Genomic DNA, 17,247 nt, shown 5'->3' on the forward strand with positions numbered 1-17,247 from the left:
TTTTGAATTGTGGTTTTCTCTGGGTGTGTGCCCAGTAGTGGGATTGCTGGATCATATGGTAATACTATTTTTAGTTTCCTAAGGAACCTCCATACCATCCTCCATAGTGGGTGTATCAGTTCACATTCCCACCAACAGAGCAAGAGGGTTCCCTTTTCTCCACACCCTCTCCAGCATTTGTTGTTTGTAGATTTTCTGATGAAGCCCATTCTCACTGGTGTGAGGTGATACCTCATTGTAGTTTTGATTTGCATTTCTCTAATAATTAGTGATGTTGAGCAGCTTTTCATGTGCTTCTTGGCCATCTGTTTATCTTCTTTGGAGAAATGTCTGTTTAGGTCTTCTGCCCATTTTTGGATTGGGTTGTTTGTTTTTTTAATATCGAGCTGCATAAGCTGTTTATATATATTGGAGATTAATCCTTTGTTGATTCATTTACAAATATTTTCTCCCATTCTGAGGGTTGTCTTTTTGTCTTGTTTATGGTTTCCTTTTCTGTGCAAAAGCTTTGAAGTTTCATTAGGTCCCATTTGTTTATTTTTATTTCCATTACTCTAGGAGGTGGATCAGAAAAGATCTTGCTGTTACTTATGTCAAAAGAGTGTTCTTCCTATGTTTTCCTCTAAAAGTTTTATAGTGTCCGGTCTTACATTTAGGTCTGTAATCCATTTTGAGTTTATTTTTGTGTATGATGTTAGGGAGTGTTCTAATTTCATTCTTTTACATGTAGCTGTCCAGTTTTCCCAGCACCACTTACTGAAGAAACTGTCTTTTCTCCATTGTATAACCTTGCCTCCTGTGTCATGAAGTAGTTGACCATAGGTGCGTGGGTTTACCTCTGGGCTTTCTATCTTGTTCCATTGATCTATGTTTCTGTTTTTCTGCCACTATCATATTGTCTTGATTACTGATTATTACTTGATTATTACTTGATTACTTGATTATTGCAGTATAGTCTGAAGTCAGGGAGTCTAATTCCTCCAGCTCCATTTTTTTCCCTCAAGACTGCTTTGGCTATTTGGGGTCTTTTGTGTCTCCATAGAAATTTTAAGATTTTTTTATCTAGTTCCGTAAAAAATGCCATTGGTAATTTGATAGGGATTGCATTGAATCTGAAGATTGCTTTGGGTAGTATAGTCATTTTCACAATATTGATTCTTCCAATCCAAGAACATGGTATATCTCTCCATCTGTTGGTATCATCTTTAATTTCTTTCATCAGTGTCTTATAGTTTTCTGCATACGGGGCTTTTATCTCCCTAGGTAGGTTTATTCCTAGGTATTTTATTCTTTTTGTTGCAATGGTAAATGGGAGTGTTTCCTTAATTTCTTTTTCAGATATTTCATCATTAGTGTATAGGAATGGAAGAGATTTCTGTGCATTAATTTTGTATCCTGCAACTTCACCAGATTTATTGATTAGCTCTAGTAGTTTTCTGGTGGTATCTTTAGGATTCTCTATGTATAGTATCATGTCATCTGCAAACAGTGACAGTTTTACTTTTTCTTTTCCAATTTGTATTCCTCTTATTTCTTTTTTTTCTCTGATTGCTGAGGCTAGGACTTCCAAAACGATGTTGAATAATAGTGGTGAGAGTGGACATCCTTGTCTTGTTCCTGATCTTAGAGGAAATGCTTTCAGTTTTTCACCATTGAGAATGATGTTTGCTGTGGGTTTGTCATATATGGCCTTTATTATGTTGACGTAGGTTCCCTCTATGCCCACTTTCTGGAGAGTTTTTATCATAAATGTGTGTTGAATTTTGTCAAAAGCTTTTTCTGCATCTATTGAGATGATCATATGGTTTTTATTCTTCCATTTGTTAATATGGTGTGTCACAGTGATTGATTTGCGTATATTGAAGAATCCTTGCATCCCTGGGATAAATCCCACTTGATAATGGTGTATGATCCTTTTAATGTGTTGTTGGATTCTGTTTGCTAGTATTTGGTTGAGGATTTTTTCATCTATATTCATCAGTGATATTGGTCTGTAATTTTCTTTTTTTGTAGTATCTTTGTCTGGTTTTGGTATCAGGGTGATGGTGGCCTCATAGAATGAGTTTGGGAGTGTTCTTTCCTCCGCAGTTTTTTGGAAGAGTTTGAGAAGGATGGGTGTTAACTCTTCTCTAAGTGTTTGATAGAATTCACCTGTGAAGCCATCTGGTCCTGGACTTTTGTTTGTTGGAAGATTTTTAATCACAGTTTCAATTGCATGACTTGTGATTGGTCTGTTCATATTTCGTATTTCTTCCTGGTTCAGTCTTGGAAGGTTATACCTTTCTAAGAATTTGTCCATTTCTTCCAGGTTTTCCATTTTATTGGCATAGAGTTCCTTGTAGTAGTCTCTTAGGATGCTTTGTATTTCAGTGGTGTCTGTTGTAACTTCTTTTTCATTTCGAATTTTATTGATTTGAGTCCTCTCCCTCTTTTTCTTGATGAGTCTGGCTAATGGTTTATCAATTCTGTTTATCTTCTCAAAGAACCAGCTTTTAGTTTTATTGATCTCTGCTATTGTTTTCTTTGTTTCTGTTTCATTTATTTCTGCTCTGATCTTTATGGTTTCTTTCCTTCTGCTAACTTTGGGTTTTGTTTGTTCTTCTTTCTCTAGTTCCTTTAGGTGTAAGGTTAGATTATTTATTTGAGATTTTTCTTGTTTCTTGAGGTAGGCTTGTATAGCTATAAACTTACCTCTTCGAACTGCTTTTGCTGCATCTCATAGGTTTTGGACTGTTGTGTTATCATTGTCATTTGTCTGTAGGTATTTTTTGATTTCCTCAGTGATCTCTTGGTTATTTAGTAATGTAGTGTTTAGCCTCCATGTGTTTGTCTTTTTTACGTTTTTTCCCCTGTAATTAATTTCTAATCTCATAGCGTTGTGGTCTGAAAGGATGCTTGATATGATTTCAATTTTCTTAAATTTCCTGAGGCTTGATTTGTGACCCAAGATGTGATCTATCCTGGAGAATGTTTGTGCGCACTTGAGAAGAAAGTGTAATCTGCTGTTTTTGGATGGAATGTCCTATAAATATCAATTAAATCTATCTGGTCTATTGTGTCATTTAAAGCTTCTGTTTCCTCATTTATTTTCATTTTGGATGATCTGTCCATTGGTGTAAGTGAGGTGTTAAAGTCCCCCACTATTATTGTGTTACTGTCCATTTCCTTTTTTACAGCTGTTAGCAGTTGCCTTATATATTGAGGTGCTCCTATGTTGGGTGCATATATATTTATAATTGTTTTATCTTCTTCTTGGATTGATCCCTTGATCATTATGTAGTGTCCTTGCTTGTCTCTTGTAACATTTTTTATTTTAAAGTCTATTTTATCTGATATGAGTATTGCTACTCCAGCTTTCTTTTGATTTCCATTTGCATGGAATATCTTTTTCCATCCCCTCACTTTCAGTCTGTATGTGTCCCTAGGTCTGAAGTGGGTCTCTTGTAGACAGCATATATATGGGTCTTGTTTTTGTATCCATTCAGCAAGCCTGTGTCTTTTGGTTGGAGCATTTAATCCATTCACGTTTAAGGTACTTATCGATATGTAGGTTCCTATGACCATTTTCTTAATTGTTTTGGGTTTGTTTTTGTAGGTCCTTTTCTTCTCTTGTGTTTCCCACTTAGAGAAGTTCCTTTAGCATTTGTTGTTGATTTGGTGGTGCTGAATTCTCTTAGCTTTTGCTTGTCTGTAAAGCTTTTGATTTCTCCATCGGATCTGAATGAGATCCTTGCCAGGTAGAGTAATCTTGGTTGTAGGTTCTTCCCTTTCATCACTTCAAGTATATCATGCCACTCCCTTCTGGCTTGTAGAGTTTCTGCTGAGAAATCAACTGTTAACCTTATGGGAGTTCCCTTGTATGTTATTTGTCATTTTTCCCTTGCTGCTTTCAGTAATTTTTCTTTGTCTTTAATTTTTGCCAATTTGATTACTGTGTGTCTTGGCATGTTTCTCCTTGGTTTTATCCTGTATGGGACTCGCTGCGCTTCCTGGACTTGGGTGGCTATTTCCTTTCCCGTGTTAGGGAAGTTTTTGACTATAATCTCTTCAGATATTTTCTCTGGTCCTTTCTCTCTCTCTTCTCCTTCTGGGACCCCTATAATGCGAATGTTGTTGCATTTAATGTTGTCCCAGAGGTCTCTTAGGCTGTCTTCATTTCTTTTCATTCTTTTTTCTTCGTTCTGTTCCACGGCAGTGTATGCCACCGTTCTGTCTTCCAGGTCCCTTATCCGTTCTTCTGCCTCAGTTATTCTGCTATTGATTCCTTCTAGTGAAGTTCTCATTTCAGTTATTGTATTGTTCATCGCTGTTTGTTTGTTCTTTAATTCTTCTAGGTCTTTGATAAACATTTCTTATATATTCTCGATCTTTGCCTCCATTGTTTTTCCGAGGTCTTGGGTCATCTTCACTATCATTATTCTGAATTCTTTTTCTGGAAGGTTGCCTATCTCCACTTCATTTAGTTGTTTTTCTGGGGTTTTATCTTGTTCCCTCATCTGGTACATAGCCCTCTGCCTTTTCATCTTGTCTGTCTTTCTGTGAATGTGGTTTTTGTTCCACAGGCTCCAGGATTATAGTTCTTCTTGCTTCTGCTTTCTGTTCTCTGGTGGATGAGGCTATCTAAGAGGCTTGTTCAAGTTTCCTGATGGGAGGGACTGGTTTGGGTAGAGCTGACTGTTGCTCTGGTGGGCAGAGCTCAGTAAAACTTTAATCCGCTTGACTGCTGATGGGTGGGGCTGGGTTCCCTCCCTGTTGGTTGTTTGGCCTGAGGCAACCGAACACTGGAGCCTACCTGGGCTCTTTGGTGGGGCTAATGGTGGACTCTGGAAGGGCTCATGCCAAGGAGTACTTCCCAGAACTTTTGCTGCCTGTGTCCTTATCCCCATGGTGAGCCACAGCCACCCTCCACCTCTGCAGGAGACCCTCTAACACTAGCAGGTAGGTCTGGTTCGGTCTCCCCTGGGTTCACTGCTCCTTCCTCTGGGTCCTGATGCACACACTACTTTGTGTGTGCCCTCCAAGAGTGGAGTCTCTGTTTTCCCCAGTCCTGTCAAAGTCCTGCAATCAAATCCCACTAGCCTTCGAAGTCTGATTCTCTAGGAATTCCTCCTCCCGTTGCCGAACCCCCAGGTTAGGAAGTCCGACGTAGGGCTCAGAACCTTCACTCCAGTGGGTGCACTTCTGTGGTATGTGTTCTCCAGTCTGTGAGTCACCCACCGAGCAGTTATGGAATTTGCTTTTGCTGTGATTGTGCCCCTCCTACCGTCTTATTGTGGCTTCTCCTTTGTCTTTGGATGTGGGGTATCTTTTTTGGTGAGTTCCAGTGTCTTCCTTTCGATGATTGTCCAGCAACTAGTTGTGATTCTGGTGTTCTCACAAGAAGGAGTGAAAGCGTGTCCTTCTACTCCGCCATCTTGGTTCAGCTCCTGTTTTCTTAAGGTTTCTCTCTCTGTTTTTTTTTTTGCGGTACGCGGTCCTCTCACTCTTGTGGCCTCTCCCGTTGCAGAGCACAGGCTCCGGATGCGCAGGCTCAGTGGCCATGGCTCACGGGCCCAGCCGCTCCGCAGCATGTGGGATCTTCCCAGACCAGGGCATGAACCCGTGTCCCCTGCTTGGAAGGCGAACTCTCAACCACTGTGCCACCAGGGAAGCCCCCTCTCTCTGTTTTTAATGTCCTGCTTTTTGTTCCTTTTTGGATTGAGTGTATTTTACTATTCCATTTATCTCCACATTGGTTTATTAACTATACATCTTTTTCATTAAGTACTTGCCTTAGGGTTTATTATATGCATCTTTAACTTTCAGCAGTTTACCTACAAATAGTGTTATAGTACTTCATATACTACCTAGGAGTTTTAATTTTGTATACTTTCATTCTCTTCCATTCTTCATTAAAAAAGGGGATAATACTAGTTATACCTTGTTGGGTTGTTAGGAGTATGAAATGAGTTAATGCATGTAAAATATTTAGAACATAGCTCATGCTTTTATTTATATTGGGAATAATAGAACAAGACTTCATTAGATGTTCTTGAATCTGCAGATTGCAGGTTTCTCTTTAACTTGCCTCAACTACACCCAAGACTATTGGTTCTCAATTCTGACTGTATATTACAATTAACTGGGCAGCTTACAAATTTTTGATGGGAGTGTGCCACCCTCAGAAATTCTTATTTTCTTGGTCTGATTTTAGTAAGTATTCTATTAGATTCTAATGTGTAGTTAGAATAGAGAGCCATTACCCTAGACTTTATCATCAAGATCTATAACTTAAAGTATTTTAAGCATCTAATTCTGACTTCCATTTCTTTTTCTGCCAGCTCACATACTTTGATACCATATTTTGACACTTCTTGGATTCTATCTAGACCACCAGGCCATTAGTCACACAACTCTTGCACTGTCCATCATGCACCTCATACAGTAACTTCTTTCCTTACCCAATTACATTGATTCATTGAATAAAAATGGTAATGCCTGCTAATGTTCTGTACTATTTTGTGGGGTCAGTTTATCATCTCTCTTGTTTCTTCCTTCACTGTAATTAGGGCAAAACTTCAGCCCTGATAAAACACAATTCGTTGCAAACTCTGTGTTCCCTTGAACCTGAGCAGCTGAGTGTGATTGGAGAAAACAAACAACAGTGCTGACTGGTCTCACTTTAAATTTATGGCCACGAATATCCCTTGTGCCCTCAGTATTACCTAGTCATTTTGCTCTTCCACTTTCATTACTAAGAAGACTGCTTACTCTCTTTTCTTTCCTTACTCTTTTTTCTCTCTCTTTCTCTCTGTATATGCCAAGTCCTCCATCTGTGCTGCGTTTTCTTGTCTATTTAAGGATTTTGCCTCTGATGTTATCCTTTCTGTGCCCTGCATCATCTTTCTTTCCTGATGAATCATATTTGCAAGCGTAAGAACATGCTGTAACATCTCAAAATCTGTCTTTGTCTGTCTGTCTCTCTGTCTCACACACACACACACACACACACACCTTTCTTTCTCATGTAGAGAAAAATTTGTTGCAAAGACTTGCTCATACTTATCGTCTCTATTTTCTTACTTTGCGTTTTCTCTCCAACTCGCTCCAGGCTGGCTCTTCTACACCTTCACCAACTAAACCCATTCTAGTCAGTGTTCTCAGTCTTAAAGTTCTTTACCTCTCATGAGCATTTGACACGATTGATCGGTCCCTAGTTTTGGGAAAACCTCACTTGGTTTTCTGAATGCTATGTCATCCTGAATCTTGTCTGATTTATGACAGTTCCTTCTCAGTCTTGTTTTCTAGCTTCTCTTCCCTTGCCTCAAAAGTTGGAGTGGGGCTTCCCTGGTGGCGCAGTTGTTGAGAGTCCGCTTGCCGATGCAGGGGACGCAGGTTCGTGCCCCGGTCCGGGAAGATCCCACATGCCGCGGAGCGGCTGGGCCCGTGAGCCATGGCCACTGAGCATGCGCGTCCGGAGCCTGTGCTCCGCAACGGGAGAGGCCACAGCAGTGAGAGGCCCGCGTACCGCAAAAAAAAAAAAAAAAAAAAAAAGTTGGAGTGCCCTCGGCTTAGGCCTTTTCTGTGTTAGTATTTGTCACTTTTTAGGGTATCTTATTTAATTTTGTGGTTATAAGTATTATTAATTCACTATTGACTCCAGCCTTGATATCTTTATCAAACGCCACACTGTATTGGAGTGCCTTCTCTGCTTGAATGTTTTAGTAGGCATCTCAGACTTAACTTGTCCGATACAGAATGTTGGGTGTATTTACTCAAACTTACTCTTTCCTCAGACTTTACCATCTCAATATATGGCACCCTCATCCACCCACTTGGTTAGGCCACAAACTGGAAGTCATTCTTAGTTTCTCTTTTCCCTCATACCTCCAATCCATCAGTAGCATTTTTACCTTTAAACTGTATCTCAAATCTTGCCATTTCTTGTCACTCCCACTCCTTTGCCTTAATATAAGCCATTATTATCTCTCTTTTGGACTGCTACAGTTACCTTCTAACTGCACTCCCTGCTTCTGCTCTTTTCTCCCTCTACTCTGTGTACAGCAACTACTGTGATTTTTTTTTTTAAAGACACAGCACTGTCATCTGGAGGCTGCTAGTTGCTTCCCAACATGTTTAGAATAAAATCTAGAGACCTTACCTAGCCTAAAAGGTCCTGTATGATTTCCGCCTTCACTGACCTCATCTTTCAATAGTCCCCTAAGCTCCAGAACCATGGCTTTCTTGTTGTTCCTCAAAGATCAAGGTATTTACTTGCCCTTAGGCTTTTTAAAAAATTTTCTTCCTGCTTGGAATGTTTTCTGTTGTCATATGATTTAGTCTTTCCTTTCACTTCAACCCCTGCTCAGATTTTTCCTTCTTACTTCTTCAAACAGATCTTCCTTGACTGCCGTGTAAAAATAAGCACTTCCATTATCACTTTCTTCCCCTATATCTTGCTTTATTTTTATTCATAGCATGTATGCTTTGTGAAATTATTTATTTATAAGTCTATAGTTATTTACTGATTATTTCCCAACTATAATGTAAGCTCCATAAGGACATGACATTTGGTACTTTCATTGCTTTAATTCCTCGCATTTAGAACAAGGTGTGAGACTCAGTCATAGGTTATTAATGTACCAGTAATGATTGTTTGGCAAACATAAGAGCTCCTTCCCATTAGCCACAAAACTGTAAAATACTTATGAATAATCCTAACAAACAATGTAGAAGATTTGGGTGAGGAAAATCATGAGACTTTACTTAAAGGCTTAAAAAAAAAAATGACCTAAATAAAATGGAGAACCATACCGTATGCACTTGACTGGAGAACTTAATATTGTAAAGTTGGCTGTTCTCCTTAAATAATCTGGGTTTTAGAGTTGTTCCTAACAGAGATCTCAACTTTTTTCCTCCTGAAACTTGATAAGCTTGGATGAGTAAGCCTGGAAAGTTTTTTTTTTTTTTTCCCACTCTTCCAATGAGTATTTATTATTAGTTAAGCCATGATTCAGGATCCCAGGGTGGGGATCACCATGTACCCAGGTCCCCCTTCACCACCCTGAGCAGAAGGATGGAGGACAGAAGAGGAGAGGTGGAGCCAGTTCAGATCTTCCCTGGAAACATGCTTTCTGCCCAGCGGTCATCCCAGGTTGACACCCAGGCTATAGGGCAGAGAGACTTGTACACACACCAGTATCATTCACACATGGGGACATCACCTCCTTTAGCAGACATTGCCTTCTCACAGTGGTGGAAGCCTAGGTAGTTCCGCCAGCAGTCCTGGTCTGGCTTTGGTTGGGGAAGTGGCTGTCAAAAGGAGCAGGCTGATAGTTCTTGATTTTGGAGTTGATGTCTTCTGCCACAGAGCTGACTCCTAAAGACACCCCTGAAGCCGCTGGAAGCTCAATGTGACCCTCATCAAAGATGCCAGACAAGCCTGGAAAGTTTTTAAAAGGGTGAAGAGGGAGTTTATCTACCACATCAAAAAACATACAGAACTGTTATAATTAGCTGTGGGTGGTACTAGCTTGGAAATTGGCTAATGAAACAAAATAGAGGTTAGATTTTTTTTTTTAGTATTATATAGGATTTTAGTATATATGATTTTAGTATTTAGTATGTAGATAAAGGTGAGAAAAGAATTCATCAGTAAGTTAACCGTTCCATTATAAGTAGATGACATGATTATACATGCTATAGAGCATTTGTAAAGCAGTGATACCCATTAGGTTTATTTGAGGTGTGTAGGGCTCTTGCAGTTAAGGATCTAGTTAACGTATGCCTTTAGGTCATCTTCTGTTTCATAAAATATTTCCCTCGCTTCTTCATGGATTCATTTTTTGATCTGATAATGTGTTTACCTCTCTTCCTTTTAATTTGTTATTACTTCCACTGTGTATTTAGTAGTCAAATAAACTTAACAGAATTTTAAAAATAAACTGTCATTAAACGGACTCTGAATGAGAGACTGAAGTGCACTAAGTATGTATGTTTTGCTGCTTGGTGATATCTATGGCAGTTCTTAATGGCTGGTTCTTGGCTGTATATGAATTGGTGAGGTTGCCAGATAGCTGAGTTTCAGAAACTTGTGAGGTGTTATTTTACTCTGTTACTTTGTGCTCAAAGTGAATAAAGTTTAGGTTTGATTTAGCTTTTAAAGAAAACAAAGGAAAAAACTCCCTGGGGGAGAATTGATCAGGTCTTTGTATTTCTCTCTCTCTCTCTGTGTACATATACATATATGTATATACAAATACATGTACATATATATACAAAATAATTTAGCACATTTTATATTCTAGTTTTCCAACATTGTAGAGAGTGTAGCTAAAATTGGGAATATTCAGATTAGCAATGATGCTTTTCTGTATACTTCTTGAGTTGAAAGCAGTTTTATTTCACTCTTATTTTCATACTTTTTCCACTTTTCTCCATTTCCCCCTATACTTTTGTTGAAACCTCAAAGGATAGGAACTGCTTTAATAAAAACTTTTTACTTTGAGCAAGATTTGGACTATCGTAATGCGCTCCATTATACCCTTCACTGAGATTTATAGGACCATGAAGTACCATTTACCACATTGTACTTTCTCTTTATGCATATTATTATTATTATTATTTTAAAAATCTATTTGATTTTATTTATTTTTGGCTGTGTTGGGTCTTCGTTGCTGTGTGCGGGCTTCTCATTGCGGTGGCTTCTCTTGTTGCGGAGCACAGGCTCTAGGTGTGCGGGCTTCAGTAGTTGTGGCACGTGGGCTCAGTAGTTGTGGCTCACAGGCTCTAGAGCGCAGGCTCAGTAGTTGTGTCACACGGGCTTTGTTGCTCCGCAGCATGTGGGATCTTCCCGGACCAGGGCTCGAACCCATGTCCCCTGCATTGGCAGGTGGATTCTTAACCACCGTGCCACCAGGGAAGTCCCTAACCAGGTCAATATTTTTTAAATGAAATTTAGAAATTGTTCTTTTCTCGATATTTAATCTTTAGAGTGAATATAGCCTGCTTATGTGTTTTGTTTGAACTTACTAGTGTTCTAGGATTTTGAATTAGTTGCTGATACTTTAAAACTTGGAGATTTACATTAAAAATCTGGATTATTCCAATGCTCGAGTCTGTACAGTCAGGGTAAAGTTGGAAAGGAACTAACTGGGCTCTCTAAGGCCCTGGCAGTCACACTTGGCACGAGAGGTAGATGACACATGTTTAGGTCACAAGAGTTCTACCCTGGAATGTTGGGGAAAAAATCCGGATTATTTTGGCTTCCCTTGAAAAGACAAAAAGGAAATTCTGGTTTTGCCCAGTCTGTTTGGCAACAGTTGGATGGATCTGACCAGTAGTGGCTGCCTGTGGTCTCTAGTTCCCACAACTCTTATATCCTGTATGACCCCTTTAAAGCATCTGTGTTTTCAGCCTTTCTTTACAGCCCTCCTTCTTTACAAAACTTTCAGTTGCAGGTGCAACAGTAGAGAATTACACTGCTTTGTGTTCTTAAAAAGAAACTGATTTTATCTGAAATGACTTGCTTTTTCAATTTTGTAGCTCCATGATCCAGCCAGCATAACTGATGTTGATAATGCTTTCTAAATGGAATCACTAAGGTGCTATTTTAAATTGCTTTAATGTAGCAAATAACTTTGATAATACTCTAGTTTCTTTGTGGTTTAAACAGTGTTCATTTTTCATTCTGTATGGCTTGGAACACCAAGGAACACATAGTTTTGAACCTTTAAAAAACTCTTTGTGTTACAATGAGAAGAATTTTGTAAACTACATTTAGCCTTGTAAATTGAAGTTAATAGTATTTTGTTGATATTAACAGTATTTATTAAAATGTATGCCATTCTAAACAGTAAGGTGAAATGAAATTGATTCTGAAAGGTTATCTTGGCTATAGTTGGAAAATGAAGTCTATGATATTTAACTATATATCTAAGTTTTTAATAAATATTTTAATATTTTTTAAAAGGTTTTGTTAATACAGACTCATTTTTACCAGAGATAAAGAAGGTCGTTTTGTAATGATAAAAAGGTCAGTTCATCGAAAGGATGTAGTAATTCTAAATAGTTATGCCCTTAATAACAGAGCTTCAAAGTACGTGAAGCAAAAACTGATAGAACTGAAAAGAGAAATCAACAGATCTATAATTATAGTCAGAACTATAGTTTGAATACCACTCTGTTAATAATTGATTGAACAAGCAGACAAAATCTGCAAGGATATATAGATTTGAACAACACTAATAACCTTCTAGACCTCTGTCCAACAACAAAACACACATTCTGCTAAAATGCGCATTGTATAATTATCAAATAGACTATATTCTTAGCCATAAAACTAATCTCAATAAACGTAAAAGACTTCAAGTCATACACAGTATATCGTCTGAGCACAGTGTAATTAAGTTAGAAGTCAGTAACCGAAAGATTCTTGGAAAATTTCCAAGTACAAAATTTGGAAACTGAAAAACATACTTTAAATAGCCCATTGGGGGCTTCCCTGGTGGCGCAGTGGTTGAGAGTCCGCCTGCCGATGCAGGGGACGCGGGTTCGTGACCCGGTCCGGGAAGATCCCACATGCCGCGAAGCGGCTGGGCCCGTGAGCCATGGCCACTGAGCTTGCGCGTCCGGAGCCTGTGCTCTGCAACGGGAGAGGCCACAACAATGAGAGGCCCGTGTACCGCAACAACAACAACAAAAAATAGCCATTGGTCAAAGAAAATAAGAAAGAGAAATTTAAAAATATTTTGAACTGAATAAGAAGAAAACGTACCTGAATCTGTGGGATGCCACTAAAACATTGTTGGGGGGGGGTGCATTTTAGCTCTAAATACCTACATTAGGAAAGAAGAAAGATCTCAAATCAGTGGCCTCCTCTTCCACCGTAGGAAAGTAGAAGAAGAAGAGCAAATTAAAGTCTACATAGGGACTTCCCTGGTGGTCCAGTGTTTAAGACTCCGGGCTCCCAATGCAGGGAGCCTGGGTTGCATCCCTGGTCAGGGAATTAGATCCCACATGCCGCAACTAAGAGCCCACATGCCGCAACGAAGATCCCGCATGTGGCAACAAAGATCCTGTGTGCACACAACTAAGACCCAGCACAGGCAAATAAATAAATAAATCTTAAAAAAAAAAGTCTACATAAACAGAGGAAAGGAAGTAATAAAGTTCCAAGTAGAAATCAATGAAATACAAAAGTAATAGAAAAAAACCAGTGAAACTGAAAGCTGGTTCTTAGAGAAGATCAATAAAATTGACAGTTTTCTAGCCAGACTGATCAGGATAAAAAGAGAGAAGACACAGACTTACTGATATCAAGAATGAGATGTGACATCACTACATAATCTACAGATACTAAAAGGATAATAAGGGAATATTATGAAGAATTTTATACAGTAAATTACACAACTTAGATGAAATGGACAAATTCCTTGCCATAGACTCAATGTGTATGCCCTCTCCCAATTCTTATGTTAAAACGTTATCCCCAGTGTGATGGTATTTGGAGGTAGGACTTTGGGAGGTGCTTTGGTCATGTGGGTGAAACCCTCATGAATGGTATTAGTGTCTTTCTAAAAGAGACTAGGAAGACCCCTTGTTCCTTTCCACCCTGTGAAGTTACAGTGAAAAGACAGCCCTCTATGAACTAGGAAGCCAGCCATCACTAGACACTGAATCTGCCAGTGCCTTGATCTTGGACTTCCCAGCCTCAAGAAGTAAATTTTTTGTTTATAAGTCACCCAACCTATGGTATAGCAGCCTGAATGGACTAAGACCTTCACAAACTATGAAAGTTTACTCAAGAAGAAATACGTAATCTGAATTGCCCTATGTGTTAAAGGAAATGAATTTATAGTTTAAAACCTACCCTCAGGGCTTCCCTGGTGGCGCAGTGGTTGGGAGTCCGCCTGCCGATGCAGGGGATGCGGGTTCGTGCCCCGGTCTGGGGGGATCCCACATGCCGCGGGGCGGCTGGGCCCGTGGGCCATGGCCGCTGAGCCTGCACATCCGGAGCCTGTGCTCCGCAATGGAAGAGGCCACAGCAGTGAGAGCCCCGCGTACCGCAAAAACAACAACAACAACAACAACAAAAAACCTACCCTCAAAGAAAACTCTAGACCCAGATAATTTCACAGGTGAATTCTATCAAACATTTAAGGAAGACATAATAACAATTCTATACAAACTCTTCATGAAAATTGAAAGGGGGAAAGTCTTCCCGACTCATTCTGTGAGACTGACATTACCTTGATGTGAAAACCAGATAAAAGACATTACAAGAGGGGAAAAAAAACAAAACAAAACTATAGACCAGTATCCCTCATTAACATATATAAAATTTCAAACAAAATTTTAGTGAACAGAATCCAAGGATGTATGAAAAGGATAATGTATGCATGGAAAATAAGCACATGAAAAGGTGGTCAACATTACTAGTTATTAGAAAGATACAAATTAAAACTATAGCTAAGTATCACTGTAGACATAGTAGAATCTAGTTTAAATTAAAACGACTGACCTTATAGAGTGTTGGAGAGGATGTGGAACAGCGGCACTCTCATATACTGATGATAGGAATGTAAAACGGTATACTCACTCTAGAAAACTATTTGGCACTTTTTTAGAATTGCATATGCCTACCAGGTGATCTAGCCATTCCATCTTAGAATTTACCTAAGGTAAATGAAAGCATATGTGCACACGGCTTGTACATGGGTATTCATGATAGCTTTATAATAGCCCCAAACTGAAAATAACCTGTATGTTTATTAACATGGGTGAATGGATAAACATTTTGTAGTATATTCAACAGTGGAATATTACTCAGCAATAAAAATGAATGAACTTGATATAAACAGTAACATGGATGAATCTCAGAATAATTACAATGAGTGAAAGGAGCCAGACAAAAAAGAATATACTGTATGATGTCGTTTATATCAATTCTAGAAACTAATCTACAGTGACAGAAAGCAGGTCACTCCTTGCCTGGGGAGGGAGAGATGATGAAGGGGTACAAGAATATTTTGGATGTTGATGGATGTGTTCACCATCTTGATTGTGATATGGTTTCACAGGTGTATGCATTTGTGAAAACTTACCAAACTGTACTCTTTAAAATATGTGCATTTTATTGTATGTAAATTATACCTCAGTAAAGTTATTTAAAAAGCACGTAAAATCCATAGAAATATTTAAAATTCCAGGGACTTTCCTGGTGGTCCAGTGGGTAAGACACTGTTTTCCCAATGCAGGGGGCCCGGGTTCGACCTCTGGTCGGGGAACTAGATCCTGCGTGCATGCCGCAACTAAGCGCCCGCATGCTGCAACTAAGACCCAGTGCAGCCTAAATTACTAAATAAATGAATAAATATTTAAAGAAAATAAAATTTCAAAAGCTTAATTTTATTTTTAGAGGTATTGAGTTTAAAGATAATAGAAATCTTGACTCAGTGTTCATATTCTCTAGGTTTCTACCATGTATTACCTAAGTCTCTTAATATGTATTTTTTTTAAAAAGAAACTGCTTTTTATTAATTAATCTATTTATTTATTTATTTATGACTGTGTTGGGTCTTCATTTCTGTGCAAGGGCTTTCTCTAGTTGCGGCAAGGCGGGCCACTCTTCATCGCGATGCACGGGCCTTTCACTGTCGCGGCCTCTCCTGTTGCGGGGCACGGGCTCCAGACGCGCAGGCTCAGTAGTTGTGGCTTACGGGCCCAGCTGCTCCGCGGCATGTGGGATCTTCCCAGGCCAGGGCTCGAACCCTTGTCCCCTGCATTGGCTGGTAGATTCTCAACCACTGCGCCACCAGGGAGGCCCTGTTAATATGTATTTTGTATAACTTTGTCTTCTTTGGTTATGGTTTTTTATGCTCTGTCTGGTATCTATATATGAAATAGTTAATGACCCCTAAACTTACTTAGTTTACACAGTGTTTACATAAAGTTTTTTAACTATAGGGACAGACTCCTGATTGGATTAAGAGACTGGTTTAATTATGCTTATTACTAGTACCTTTATCTTTTCTGTTAGACTTTGAATAATTCATGATGAACTCATTTCGTTTGTTTAAATGTGAAGTTCGCTCTAGGAATTCTGTAACTCAAAAGAGAATGACATTTAAAAAATAGTATGAATTTTGTTCATTATGTGCATTTTGCTGAAAGGAAAGCACCGTAGCCCACTTCTGATAGTTTGATTATCCTTAACAGGGCCTTAGGCACATAATAGGATCATAGTTGCATTACAAATGAATCGATGCTGTAAACTTGTACTTCATACTAGGTAAAAGCTGACAAGATGATATCAAAACAAGCTTCTTGGGTTTCCCTGGTGGCACAGTGGTTAAGAATCCGCCTGCCAATGCAGGGGACACGGGTTCAAGCCTTGGTCTGGAAAGATCCCACATGCTGCGGAGCAACTAAGCCTGTGTGCCACAACTACTGAGCCTGTGCTGTAGAGCCTGTGAGCCACAAGTGCTGAACCCACGTGCCACAACTACTGAAGCCCACCTCAATGAGAAGCCTGCGCACTGCAACGAAGAGTAGCCCCGGCTCGCCACAACTAGAGAAAGCCCATGCGCAGCAATGAAGACCCAACGTGGCCAGAAATAAATAAATTTATTATTATTTTTTAAAAACAAATTTTTTTTTAAAAAAACAGTCTTCTTCTACAGAATAACAATTTGATTATAAATCCAACTGGGAAATGTGCCTGTTAATCACTTGTTAACTCAGGAGTATTTTAACTTAGTGAGTTAGGATAAAGCATTTTATTTAATTGATGTCTTTTTTTTTTCCTTCCTCTCTTCTAGGATATATAGAAGCAGCCATGATAGAAGACAAAGGGCCAAGAGTGACTGACTACTTTGTTGTGGCAGGTCTCATTGATACATCTACTCTTTTGGATCAAGAAATAAATCGTTTAGATACTAAGTCTACTGGACCTAAAGCTCCAATTACAGATATTGCAGTTATTAACAAATCAGCTGGGGAAACAGTACCTGAGGGTTACACCTGTGTTGAAGCCACTCCGTCAGCTCTGCAGGCAAACTTGAACTACGGAAGTCTGAAAAGCCCAGAACTGTTCCTCTGTTATAAAAGAGGGAGAGATAAACCACCCCTTACTGACATTGGGTACGGTGACTTATTTTCTTTTGCTATAGTGAAGAGAATAAAATTTATTTAAGGTTCATGGCAATAGAAATTCAAAATCCTTGATAGTTCTATTATTATTTGTTACTTCAAAATCAAGTATAGTAA

The 17,247-nt window shown here is 39.0% G+C and overlaps 1 protein-coding gene and 1 pseudogene across 3 annotated transcripts in view; one reads left to right on the top strand and one right to left on the bottom strand.

Moving 5' to 3' along the window:
- The window catches only part of DENND4C (DENN domain containing 4C), a 128,119-nt gene that overhangs the window by 15,688 nt on the left and 95,184 nt on the right, over nt 1-17,247 (top strand). For all 3 annotated transcript variants that reach the window (XM_027105936.1, XM_027105937.1, XM_027105938.1), the window contains exon 2: nt 16,800-17,121. In XM_027105936.1, the coding sequence (XP_026961737.1) occupies nt 16,817-17,121 (305 nt within the window). In that variant the 5' untranslated portion in view covers nt 16,800-16,816. The remainder of the gene's footprint in view (nt 1-16,799; nt 17,122-17,247) is intronic.
- Nucleotides 8,955-10,673, bottom strand: LOC113620160 (cytochrome c oxidase subunit 6B1 pseudogene; annotated as a pseudogene).

The sequence above is a fragment of the Aethalodelphis obliquidens genome, unplaced genomic scaffold (genome assembly GCF_003676395.1).
Source record: "Aethalodelphis obliquidens isolate GAN/ISIS:26980383/991018 unplaced genomic scaffold, ASM367639v1 scaffold7, whole genome shotgun sequence".
NCBI classification, from domain to species: domain Eukaryota; kingdom Metazoa; phylum Chordata; class Mammalia; order Artiodactyla; family Delphinidae; genus Aethalodelphis; species Aethalodelphis obliquidens.